Source organism: Natrix helvetica (genome assembly GCF_964273705.1).
Source record: "Natrix helvetica genome assembly, chromosome: 2".
Taxonomy (NCBI): Eukaryota; Metazoa; Chordata; class Lepidosauria; order Squamata; family Natricidae; genus Natrix; species Natrix helvetica.
In genome coordinates, this window is record NC_138552.1 from 84,417,530 (window position 1) to 84,431,702 (window position 14,173).

The 14,173-nt window shown below is 37.2% G+C and overlaps 1 protein-coding gene across 3 annotated transcripts in view; it reads right to left on the minus strand.

Annotated features, from left to right (window-relative positions):
• Window positions 1-4,592: 4,592 nt before the first annotated feature.
• The window catches only part of MLLT3 (MLLT3 super elongation complex subunit), a 152,400-nt gene continuing 142,819 nt past the window's right edge, over window positions 4,593-14,173 (minus strand). For all 3 annotated transcript variants that reach the window (XM_081944506.1, XM_081944504.1, XM_081944505.1), the window contains 4 exons: window positions 12,214-12,310; window positions 10,315-10,386; window positions 9,930-10,001; window positions 4,593-5,501 (listed from right to left, as the gene is read on the minus strand). In XM_081944506.1, coding sequence (XP_081800632.1) covers window positions 5,370-5,501; window positions 9,930-10,001; window positions 10,315-10,386; window positions 12,214-12,310 — 373 coding nt within the window. In that variant the 3' untranslated portion in view covers window positions 4,593-5,369. The remainder of the gene's footprint in view (window positions 5,502-9,929; window positions 10,002-10,314; window positions 10,387-12,213; window positions 12,311-14,173) is intronic.

Here is a 14,173-nt window from a genome sequence, read left to right on the forward strand (position 1 = left end):
TCCATACAAACGAGTTGAAACCAAAGCTTTGAGGGGAGATTACTTGCCTCCCAGACAGGGAAAAATAATTGGTCACCTTGGTTAAGACAATCGCTTTTCTTCTCATGCCTCAAATCTGCCATTTCCTAGTCTCCCGCAATTTTTAAAAAATATAGACTCCCAAACATTTAGTCATGCATACAGGATTCCTGCCACAAAGTTTTAATATGGTGCAAAATAGTATTGCGAGGAATTTAATCAACGCTCATTCCCTCACATTGCAAAGAGGGAAGGGTACTTTGTTTTTTCTGAAGGATGGCTGGATGATGCTAGCCAAGTCTCAGTTTCCCTCTACTGCTCAGAAACTAAGCCATCTTGCCACCCCTCCCTCTCCATTCAGAGCAGACCACCCACCCAGATAGGAATACACAAACCACATGGGTTAGGAATGTCTGCTCAGCGCCCAAATCAATATCAGCATCACAACCTTATTACTTGAAGAGCCTGGCTTTTAGCACAACTCACTTCTTTCCTCTTTTTTTATATTTAAATTTTCAGCCCCCCCTGCCCACTCCCACCCCATAGTGCATACGATTCCCCCTCCAAAAGAGGGGAGGAGGAATGAGAGAAAACGTCCAGTGAGAAATCCTTTTTAAAAGGAATAATGTCAAAGGAAATATACCCATCCTTTCTTCTCGTTAGGAGCGGCATCTTGCTTTCTCACATCTGGATGGGAACCTGCAGTTGACATCTTAACCATGCAGATCCGGAGTTACATTCTTCCCATTCTATAATAGAAAATTGTCATTTGGACCACAGAAAGAGAAAGTGTGGTATATTAAAGAGCCACACTATTGTTGCCAAATTAAAAACACAGATGGAAGCCTAATCAGAATTGTTCCATTCTTACAATTATTTGAGAAACGAATGCAATACCTTTCTAGTTTGTAAACATACCGTTGCTCATGTCTTATAACATGCACATTCAATCCTATACATCTCTACTCTGTACTAAATTTAACAGGGTTCCTATCACAAGATGCTCTCAAATATCACTCCCATTTTCCCGTTCCATTCAAATCCCTATCATTCTTCACCATTGGGCATCTCAGCTAGGCTCTTGAGAATTGGCTTACAATCTGGAAGGCTTATTTTGTCTTTATTATTCCTTGAAGTCTCCTTGATTTGTCAATCAATGTGCTACAGGTAACACATTACAGGTAGTCCTCGACTTACAACAGCTCATCCAAGTTACAATGACACTGAAAAAAAGTGACACAATTGTTTTTCACATTTTTGAGCATTGCAACATCTCTCATGATCCTGAGGTCAAAATTCAGACACTTGGCAACTGGTATGTATTCATGTTGGTTGCAGTGTCCTGTGGTCATGCGAATACCTTATACAACCTTCTGACAAGCAAAGTTAATGAGGAAACCAGATTCAGTTAACAACTACATTATTAACTAAATAACTGCAGTGATTCACTTAACAATTGAACAAGACTAATGATAAGTTAGAGAATGTTCCTTAGAAGAACTTGAGGCTGATGGAGCTGGAATGAAGGAAACAACATGGCAATTTTATTTTATTCTGGCTGGAATTCAAGTATGTTTTTCTCCATCCAGACGCCATCCTGCCATCAGATCATGTCTTCCACTACATCTCTGATCAAGCCCAGGATGAAGATATATAACTGAAACTTCCCTCCTGATCTGTTGGATAGCTCTTTTAATGGTATCTTGTGGGCATTGAACAGGATAGGGGAAAAATTGAACTGGCTGAGCAGGAAAAATTATTTCGGCTTTTGGCCAGTTTAACAAGGAGTGAACTGAAATGGCTAAACAGAATTCTTGAAAAACCAGAAAAAGCACTACATAATCAACTTCAGTGTGAAATTTCAGGCAAAGGATGTTCAAATATGACAACATTTCTCTGTAGCATTCATTTTCTTACCATGCTGTTAAATCATTTGAATTAATTATCTACCTCAGACTAATGCTGAAAGAGGCATTCTTTAAAACACTTGCCGAAGGACAAGTTAGGATTTGGATTTACAATGTATGAATTGTACTTCTGAAGGATGTTTTCTGTATACTATGTATACAGGCTGTAATGTATACTATGTAAATAAGCAGTAATTGCACCTCAAAGGATTCACTCCTACAATCCTTATGTCTTGATATTACCAAAGGTCTGCGCTGCTGCAATTCCACTCCCAATAACTAATTATTGTTGTAATAATGTAGTGGTAATATAGGTAGTTTTGATATAACATAGATGAATATTACATTTTGCCTTGGATGTGTCCAGACTGGTGTTTTTCAGATGTGCAATTTTGGGAATTTCCATCCCAATTCATGTGAAGGGTATTAAACTGGCCATTTAAATTTAAGACACTATGCCATGAACACAATATCCACCCTTACTCTATCAACTCTGGTTCCACACCTTGACTTGACAATAAAGATTGCATAATCATAAACTTGTAAAAAAAATATTATTTTAGAAAAGGTCAAAAAAGGACAAGGGAAAAATAGTGGTTTTTAGTAGATTCTGAGTTCTGGTTCAGATGAAACACTCCAAGAATATAATGTAGTTGTCATAAAGTTAGACCTTGTGCTACTGTATACCATTTTACCAATCCTAAATGATCAATCTTCCATGCAGCTGAGACTGAATTCTGTGCCAGAAAATAGGACTATTTGAAATTAATTGAAAAAGAATTTATTTTGTTTCAGCATACAAAATAACTAAAGTAAATTGTTTTTTTTAAAAAAGGACACCACTTACCAGCTTTTATTCTACCAGAATTTTGTGGAAAACACTCTTCACTTTCAATACACAAATGCAGCTGAAATGTGTTTATTCCATCCTCATTCTCATCAAACTAGAGAACTAACATTTTATAAGGATGACTGATGAGCTACATGCAAGTCAGAGTTAAGAGTCTACTGTAATTTCAGTAATATTTCCTTTACATAGTTAACCCCTCCACCCCCACAAATTCTGTACATCAGCTACTATTTTTTGTGGCTCAAAGGACTTATTTTGTCTTTTTAAAAACAAAGAAAAAACTCATGTCCAGTATATAGTCAAAGTTATGTTGGCCTGTGCTCCTTCCAACAATCTCTCAAGAGGTTTTGCCACAAAATTTAGTTAGAAAAGTCAACATTGACCCCTCCCCCAAAGCACACATTTTTGTGCTCAATTGAAATGAATTGTGTTGAATGTGCACTGTTAAAAAAAGTTGAAAGACAGCCTTTAGATTTTCAAACATTTCATATAAAAATGCTAACAAAAATGTAAAAAAACCCACTCAAACATCTCCCGCCATACTCCAAGATCACATCATATGCCTGATGTCAAAAGATTTCAAAAACCTCCCATCCCAACAATTGCACATTTAACAGTTGGACTTAAAAAAGAACATAACACTTCAAGTATGTTTCATGCCAATCATCAATAAGAGTCATAACATTACTGAAGAAAAGTACACTTGTTCTTTTGAAAGCCTAAGATAGACTTCCGTAGTTTAGGTCAAATATTTTAATTTAAAAATTAAAAAAAAAAAAACCTCCACATTCACACACATACACACAAAAGGAAACAATTTCTTTGGACTTAAAGAAACAACGTTAAGAATTCCCATGATTATGAAGAAATAACCTTACTACAAACTTAATTTTTCATACTGCAACATACTGTGCACATAGAACAAGGAAATCCATTAGATGTTTCTGCAGGATGATTCTGTAGCAACAGATGACAATCTGACCACTAAGCAGCAATTGGATATACAACAGCCTTTCAAGCACAGCTTATTTGAAAAGACTAACAAATCCTTCAGATCCAAAAGTAGTCCTTAAGCAACATCTTCTATCAGGATATCACTTGAAATCCCTACTTTAATGGCTTCAGTAAGAGAAGGCTTCTTTCCTGCCCTCTTTCTTTAAATGGAGTTTTACTTTGTTTTATGAAATCACTTTTGTTAAAGATTAAAAAATACTTCTGAAAATTAGGGCAGCAATGTTTAGTAGATAATTTCATTAAGGAAAGATGCTTCTATTGGATGGCTGGTTTTTTATTATAAAAAATCATTTCACCATTAAAAAGTTTAAAATGGTATGACAGATAACATTTTGGAAGAAGTCCAATCATCTCTGAAAAAAAATGGAAGGAATACAAGTTCTCAGGTGGTCCCTATAGCAATACATACATGAATGTATAAATTTATTTAAAAAAAAGGATGGGGGGTGGGGGAGTGGTTTAGAACTCATTTATTCACATCCAAACATAGTATGTATTAATTATACAATTGAAATTCATCTGATTAACCAGTTAATTCGTTTAATTGAGTTAAGAGCCCTATTACAACTGAATGTGAAGCATGGAACAAGTAATGAAATTTAGAAATAATTTTCAGCGCACTGGCCATAGTTCCAAATCAAGGACTTTCTATACTATGAAAACTGAACTAGTACTCCTCTTATGGCAAACGTCTCCTTGTAATGTTATATATTTGTTTCTAATATAACCTTAAAACAGGTGCAGAAATGTTGACAGGAAAGCAATTCTGAATTGGGATAGCATATTAGAATATTTGTTTCCCCCCCCCCCCCTTAATAAAAGTTATGCTAATTTACTGACTATATAGTCTAGGAAGTAGGTCAGATTCCTGTTTGGTTTTGTTACATATAGTCCAAAATGAACATATTAATTATAACCTGGGTAATCCTGCTACAATAGACTGAGCATTTAAAAAAAAAGATGGATTAATTCTCGACTTTTCTGCCTTACCCCACAACCAGTATCTTATTTTGGGGAACCACAGAAATTGAAACCAAACAATGCAGGGGTTTTTCACACCGTACTAGCAAAAGGTCAAGACGAAGTGGCATCAAAGCAAGAGTAAGGTCAGAAGGCCTGTGATGGTGGTGTGCTGGATCCAAGGAGCATCCGTGAGACACAGGACATTGTAGCGTCTGATAGTGTCATTCCCTCAAGGACGTTAGAATATGCATATGCAGTAATAAATAGATCAGTTATGTAATAAGGCAGTGTGTTGAACATGCATTTATCTTGTGGCCTGGAGTACCACAGAGAGAGACACATGATACCATACACATTCATTAAATGTTTTTTTTTTCAAGGCTATCCAGGCTAACTCTTCCAGAGCATTTCCTTGGTGAGAAGAGCAATTCGCTGAGGCTTGTCATTTTTCTTCTCCTTTATCAAGAGATGATGAACTGGCTTTAACAAAAGAAATAAAGCTGAAGAGAGCTGTTGGGGTTTTTGCACCATGGCTGCATCGTTCTGAGTGTTTTATTTTTTATTTTTTCAGATAAAAAAAAATCCAGCAGTTTTGAATGCAACCACAACTGATGTCCTCAGGATGCTCCAGATGTTTCCAGGTAACTCTGTAATTTTCTAACTGTGGTTTTGTCCAGTGAGCAAAGGTCAAAGTCAAAGGTAGTGTTTGTGATGTGAAAATGTCCCGTTTCTTCTATAAGATTTACAATCTGTCATTCGAAAACAAAAGAAAAAGTTAAAATTAAACACTTCTGATAATCTCGTCTGTAAGATTCTCAGATAAAATGTAGCACTAACTTGTTTCTTTGTCCATGGGCCTGAGCATGATACATAAATGCCAACAATAGCCTCATGTTTGTTATAACCTTTCTTAGTTTTTTTGTTTGTTCATCTCTCTTAAATCAGGCAGAATGCTTTAAACATTTGTAGACTGCTACAGTCCTTTCTAGGCAAGTATCCTACAAATTGGAGAAATGATGTACCAAACAGTACAGCAACTCTTAATTGGCAATTCTCAGTTATGATTCGGCTTGATTCAGCTATTTGCTGGCATGAAAATGTCTCACGCATAATGTATTTTACTATGATCTACTGAACCCTTTTCTGAACTAGTGCCCTTCAAATATGTTGGAGATGACAATTATAATAAAATACATTGTATCAGGTGACTTTAGCATTCTTAAGTTTCATTTAGAGGCCTTTTCTCCCTCTTCTATTCAAGAACTTTTTAACTGAGATGAAACCAACCTAGTTTTTTGCATCCTGCACATGCAAAGCACATGCTCTGCCTATGAATTACAACTATTCCCAATTATCTTATACAGCTAAACTTGCGATCACCATATCACAATGTATAAGGCAGTGTGAAACAATAGTTTGAAATGCGCAAATATTTTTCTGATCATTATATCCAAGCAGGCACCCATACTACAAATAAAATAAAAGTACAGGTACCCCTTGACTTACAACAGTTCATTTAGTGACAGTTCGAAATTACACTGAAAAAGTGATTTATGATATATTTTTCACACAACCATGGCAGCATTCCCATGGTCGTATGATCAAACTTCAGATGCTTGGCAACGGAGTCATATTTATGACGGTTGCAGTGTCCTGGGTCATGTGGATCACATTTTGTGACCTTCTGACAAGTAAAATTAACAGGGAAGCTGGATTCACTTAACCGTGTTACTAACTTAACAACTGCAATGATTCACTTAACAACTGTGTCAAGAAAGGTTGTAAAATGGGGCAAAATTCACTTAACTGTCTCACTTAGCAACATAAATTTTGGGTTGAATTGTGGTCATAGGTCAAGGACTACCTGTACATAATACTACCTGATACTTAAGGAATAGCAAAACCTTAGAACATTTTGGACTGAAAGACATAGAAATATTAAGAGCTGTACTGTTAAGTGAGCAGGAAGGCAGCAATTCTGGTGAGATAGCCCAACTGAATAACTGGGAACTCTGTAGTATTAAATCCATATATTTCCATCCATGTAGTTCCAGATCAGCAAGAGCTAATGAAAGGTTTAACCACTCCACAATGTGAAACACACAGCATTACTAAAAATTAAATGTCACCCTGCTGAAAAGCACCATGTTTAAAGCAGACATTCATTTATTTCTGCCACACTAGTTTATATAGTAACTTTGGCTCCAACACTCCACAGCTTGTGTCGAACTAATGAGTTAGGAATGTAATTCTAAAATATGCTTCATTTAACCCTAGCTAATAAACCAGCCCAGGAAGAGTTCTAGAAAAACTTTCCAAAGTATTTTTTTAAGAGTGATCTATATTTGATATGCCTTCCTGTGAAACTCTGCCAAAACAGGGCTTTCCATTAACTCCCTTGATAATAAATTTAAGGAATTCAAAAGCTGCTAGGAAGTGTTAACAGATGCATTTTTAAGCAATGCAGTACTCTTTAGAGGGATGAGAAATGAAACTTTGCTTCGGTTTGATTACTATCTATCCTTTTTAAGCTCTTAAATAAAAGCAGCATGAACACTGGAATCCTGCTCTTCATAAGGGCCTCTTGGAAATATAGTCCCAGTATTACAACTGAGCAGGATGAATATTCACATTTAATAGAGGTGCAGCTCAAGAATATAGCCAGAAAATCTGAGGGCTTTTTCTGACCACCTGCCAAAGGAAACCAGGTTTTTATATTCTTAATCTATTAAGAAATCTTTGGCGGAAAAATAAGATAACAGCTGGCAAGATTTCAGATTATCAGTTTTAAAATCACATTAAAAGTAATTCAGCTGAAGATGTAGGATGCAAAGTCCAAGAGAGTTTTATTTGCTTTTGATGAAGTACACTACTTAATCAACTACTACAGTACACAACTACTCGTTATTTAATATGAAATATAGTTCTGGCTTCCCTTTAATTTCATAGCAATCAATCTGGCAGCAACAACGTAAATGATTCTACAACAGAATGTATATAGAAGGACTGGTATTAGCATTTTAGATAATAATGATTTTCTTTAAGTGTTTAAGAATAGGGGGAAAAATCTAAATGTAAAGCCAGTTTGGTCCAGTGGTTAAGGCACCAGGCTAGAAACCAGGAAACCACGAATTCTAGTCAACAGGGTAACCTTGGGCCTGACACTATTTCTCAGCCCAATCCATCTCACAGGGTTGCTGTTGTGGGGAAAGTAAGAGGAGGAAGGTGATACAATATATTTGTTACCTTCGGTTATTTGTAAAAATAATAAAAATAGGATAAAAATAAAGGTAAAGGTTTCCCCTGTCCAATCATGTCCGACTTTGGGGGCACTGCTCACCTCCGTTTCGTAGCTGAGGGAGCAAGTATTGTCCAAAGACATTTTCTATGGTCATGTTGGCAGCATGACTATATGTGAGTGCTGTTACCTTCCCACCAAAGTGGTACCTATTTATCTACTCCCATTTGCATGCTTTTGAACTGCTAGGTGGACAGGAGCTGGGGTAAGGAACAGGAATTTACCCCATCACATGGTGCTCAGGTGCATCGAACCTGAACTGTCGACTTTCCAGTTGACAAGCCCAGCATCTTTAATCACTGATCCATCACCCCCCCCCAAAAGATGGGATACAAATCAATAAATTATTTATAAATAATAAAAAATATGCCTACCTCCTTGAGTTATTTATAAAAACATAAAGGTGGGACATTAAATAAACAATACATTTTTTCCTCTCTTCATATTGGAGCCTAGAGTATCTTCAATAATGAGATGAGCAAAACATAAATTTAATAAATAAATAGTGGGAAAAGTTAGCATTGAGTATAAGATACAGTATACTGATGCAATTCATCATAATCTGCCACTTAAATGATAAACTACCACTGGAGTTAAAATCTGAATTAGAAATGTATCATTTTGTGATTTAGGGGTCAGCTAAAGTTAATATGTTATCATGGTAAGAGCCACAGTGGCGCAGTGGTTAGAATGCAGTATTGCAGGCTACATTTGCTGACTGCCTGCAATTTGGCAGTTCAAATCTCACCAGGTTCAAAGTTGACTCAGCCTTCCATCCTTCTGAGGTCAATAAAATGAGGACCCAGATTGCTGGGGGCAATATGCTGACTCTGTAAACTGCTTAGAGAAGGCTGTAAAAGCACTATGAAGCGGTATATAATTCTAAATACTATTGCTATATTAAGCCTATCATTACTACAACACTAAGGGGGAGCTAATCATGAGCTTTGATTTTAAGGGCTTTAGGAACAGTAACTGAGAATCACTTATCCAGTCCCCATTTCTCAAATCTGAAGCCTACAGTCTCATATTAATTGATCCAGCTGATCTCATCTGAGATAGCACTTTTTTGTAGCTTTACCACATGATAAATCAAGAACTTACAGACTTTTAAGAGTTTTGTGGAGGAAAAGGTACATATCTCAGTATGTGTATATCCCTAGCTCAGGTAGCTTAGATGAAGATCCTCAAGTAGTAAGTTGGGCTTAGAAAGAGCAACTGGCCTGAAGCCATGCAGTTAATGTAGTTCCACGGTTGAACATGGACATGAACCTAAATGGCACCGACAAAAAAAGGAACCAAAATTTTGCAATAAACAAACAGATAAACAACTCCTTTTATAATTGGGTCTGTGTATGTAGGACAAAGGCAGAGAGAACGAATATGTGTTATACTAGGGAAATTTTATTATTGTTGTTGTTGATTTTGTTGTTATTGTTATTATTATTACTGAAGTCAATATTCTAAGCTGTGTTAAGTACAGAAAATTCTGTATTTTAAAATTTTTCATAGTGAAGCAGTAATTTCTGTGAAAAAAGAATTGTTTTGTCATTGAACATACCAAAGTAGTAATGCGCAAAGTCCATAAATAAATGAAAATAACCAATTCAAATTTCAGTATTGCAGGACTAAATTGAAATCTGAATTATGTGAATTCATTTAACATTTTCTAAATGTTCAGTTATAATTTGAACATTCATGAAATTCATTTCAGTGTGAGTACACTTTTGTAGGACTGAGATTATAAAAAATTGTGAGATACTAATATTTTGATTGATGGATTTGCTTTCTGTTGAAAAATCAAATTTAGACTTAGACTTTGTTCTTTTAATAAATTTTTAGTTTTGGAAAACTGTTTAAAAGACATAGAAGCCCTCACCTGTTGCAGTATATGTCGTTCTCTTAGAGTCATTAACCTTCTGTGAAGCTCAACTAATTCATCAAGATATGCCTGAAAATAAGTAATTACAGATTAAAACAAAAAAGACAAAGTTTGGCAGTTTGTGAAACCTCATAGCTTTGCTCACAAATATTTTCAATTTTATATGATTTTACCAACATAACAATAATAAACAATGTACATGCAGTAATACAAAATGCTAAAGGAGTAATTAAGAAACATTTTATAAGTCACATTCCATTTACATATAAATGCATGTATAAATTTACATTTTTATGTAGATGTTGATTTCAATTAGGTTTTCTGGTTAAATTTAGATTCTAATGTATAGAAACACTACTTAAACATTTTTTTTCCTATTTACCTTATCACAATCACCATTCTTAATCTGTTTTTCAGATTTACTTTGTTTTATAGGACTCTTTACTTCCAGAATCTACAAAATGAAAAGAATAAATATTTAAGGACATTACAAATTTAAAACTGAAATGTTTTAAACTATGGTGGTCAGATGCCTTTGTTCTATAAGCAGATTTAAAGCCAAGTTATATATCCTATAGGCTCCTGCCTGAGATATATAACATCCCAGGTTCAAATCCCAGTAAGGGTATGGCTAGCTGATGAGAGCTAATTAGCTCGAAATAGATCTATACTAGTCTCCCTTTATTTATTTATCAGTACAAATACAACACAAATATAAAAGGCAATATTAAAAATAAGAATATGGTTTTCTGCCTGCATGGTCTTCTGTGATGAAGCCGAAGGACAGAAAGAGGGAGTAGTGACCTTCCTCCCATATTTAGGCATACCAGGGGTTGTAACACAAATATATATATCATGTTATATCCCTGAAGAACAGTTTCAACCAGAAATTAAAGCAACAAACTAATTATAAATAAATTTGAACATCGAAAAAGACTTTGGAATTATCAACTAAATGAATACTAGTGGAAGAATGTTCAGTAATGATTCAGTAATATACTGTGACTAATCTAGTATCAATTCTTCAATTTATTTATAGATAAATGTGTCATATTTTTAGAAATTAGCTTTAAAAACCAGGTTATGGCACTTGAATTTTGTTTCTAAACTTCTACAATACTAGAATTATATCCATATGTTGAAGTCTCTGTTTTGAACATAGTTCTTCTACGAACAGGGACCTACCATTCCCAGAAGAGTTTCATAAGCATTGATCTACTTGAGCATTGATCTAGAACAGTGTTTCTCAAACTTGGCGACTTTAAGTCCTGTGGACTTCAACTCCCAGAATTCCCCAGCCAGCTATGCTGGCTGGGGGATTCTGGGAGTTGAAGTCCACAGGACTTAAAGTCGCCAAGTTTGAGAAACACTGATCTAGAAGTATTCATTTTTTCTACTTAAGTAAAATCAATAACTTTAACATAGTGCCTAATAAGTGTCAAGTATACAGCGTCTTTTGAAGTAGTCAGACGATAACAAATCTAAGTAACAGGAAATAACAACAGATTGTTGTTGACTAAATTGATTCATATGTCATTACTTGAAAAAGTGTCATTTGCTGACTTCTGGTTATTTTAAAAAGTAATAATTTGAGCTAATTTTCAATGAAATTAGAAGTATGACTGATTTGTAATAATTGAATCACAGATGATTTTATACCGTGCTTACTCTAAGAACAGATAGTCCTTGATTTACAACTATTCATTTAGCAACTGTTCGAAGTTACAACAGCACTAAAAAAGTGACTTACAACTAATACTTGCATTTACAACCATCCTATAGCATCCCCATAGTCACTGATCAAAATTTTGGTGCTTGGCAACGAACATGTATATATGACACTGATTTATTACAGTGTCCCAGGATCATGTGAACATCATATGTGACCTTTCCAGCTGGCTTCTGACAGCAAAGTCAATAGGGGAAGCCAGATTTGTTTAATAAATGCACAATTTACTTAACAACTGCAGAGATTCACTTAACAATTGTGACAAAAATGATCGTAAAATTGGTGCTACTCACTTATAGGGGAAATAAATATTATGCACCTCAAAGTAAAGCATAAATGTATCTTTAGACATATCTTTGGAAGAATTTTCCATCCAGAAAATATTTTAGGCTATAACAGCACAAAGCAAATTCAGTAAGATCTTCACAAAATGAAAAGATTCAGGACTAATTAACACTAATCATTTATAAAACTAAAGAAGGCTCACAAAGTTGGGAAAATAAAAATGTTTACTGGAAAAATTTGGTATGTGCTCATACCAAAACACAATACCTGGTTATTGTTGGTTTTTAATAAAGGTGGAGGATCGTGGTGTAGAGGTGAAGATGCAGAACTGCTATCACTGTCACTTCCATCACTTAAACTAACCCTGAGCAAAAATAAAAGTGGTAGAGGAATGAAAAGGTAAGAAGCAGGTAGATTTTGGTCAATACAGAAAATGAAAAATTCAAGTGTTTCTAATTTACTACAGATTATGACCATCCTATATTATATTTTTAAGACCACTCTACATCGTATCCGCCGTGACTAGAATTTTACATTACTGACAGCATAATAAGACAGCAGTCCACAACGTTTGCAGCTTAGCGACCCGGCGAAAGGGGAATGACCATTGGCTTACCTAAATGGTCGTTCTCTGGGCACTGCGGGAGTGTCCAAGCATGGGTTAACTTCAGCTTGCTGCCCAAGGTCTGAGTTTAAATCTTTAGTGTAGCCACACCTCCTGCTCCCTTTGGAGTTCAGTTTGAAAAACGAGGAGATGTAACTTGGAAGGATGTCGCAAGAAGGTGGATTATGTCCTCAGAGGTGATAACATGGTTCCACTAGGCTACCCCAGGGCGGTGTAGGACACTCCCGCAGCACCTAGAGAATGACCATTCAGGTAAGTCAAAGGTCATTCTCCTAGGCGCTGCTTGGAGTGTCCAAGCATGGGATATACCCAAGCTATGTAGTCCCAGGGCGGGAAGAAGAAAGGTCCCGTTGTTCCGGAGCAGAGAGAACTCGCTGTAAAACTCTTGTCCCAAAAGAGGCCTCAGCAGCTGTGAAGGAGTCCAACTTATAGTTACAAATAAATGGAGATGGCGAGGACCAAGTCGCTGCCCTGCATATCTCCTCAATGGGCGCTTGAGTTGCCCAAGCAGCCGAGGTTGCGGCGTTCCTCGTGGAATGAGCAGTTATATGAAGACGAACCGGGCAGCCCTGGTGTTCATAGGCCAGCTTTATGCAGGCGCGGAGCCAACGTCCAATAGTCGAAAAGTTAACCTTCCTGCACATTGAAGCGGGCTGGAAAGATACAAAGAAGGATTCAGACCTGTGGAAAGAAGCTGTCCTTTTCCTGTATACATGTACTGCCTGGCGCATGTCCAGCTTGTGCCAGATGCGTTCCCTGGGGTGCCTGGGATGTGGGCAAAAGTCAGGGAGAATCACTTCCTGTGACCTGTGAAACAAGGTGTTAATTTTGGGGAGGAAGGAAGTGTCAAGACGAAGAATGACCCTGTCCAGATGCACAATGCAGAGGTCCTCCCTGACCGATAAAGCCGCCAGTTCAGAAATTCTGTAGGCCGAAGTGATGGCAACTAGAAAGGTAGTCTTAAATGATGTCGCAAGGTGATGGAACAAACAGGCTCGAATGGAGCCGAGGTCAACGTCTGCAGAATGATTGCCAGGTCCCACGCCAGGTACCGGTAGACTATCGGGGGACTTAGGTTGGTAGCTCCTTTCAGGAAGCTGCGGACCCTGGAATGTCTGCTGAGTGGTATAGTGTCGTCTCTGGATAATATGGTGGTTAAGGCGGCCGCCTGCCTCCGCAGTGTGTTGGGGGCAAGCCCTTTGTCCAGTCCATCCTGGAGAAACTCAAGGATTTGTGCGGTGGCGACGATATGATGCGACTGACACCAAGATGCGAAAGCTGTCCAGGTTGTATCATAGATGCGCACCGTGGAAGGACACCTGGATGGTGCGGATGACCTTGTCTGAGAAATTGTCCTGCCTCAGGAGGTCCCCCTCAAGTGCCAGATGGCCAGCTGGAGCCACTGAAGATCCAGGTGAGGAATGCCCCCCTGGCTGAGGGAGATCTGCTCCTGAGGAATGCGCCAGTGTTTGGTCAGCGAACCAGAATCGCCTCGGCCAATGTGGTGCGACCAGCAGCACCTCTGCTCCCTCCAACAGGATCTTCTTGATCACCTGGGGAATGAGGTTGAGAGGTGGGAAGGAGTAAAGGAGGCCGGGAGGC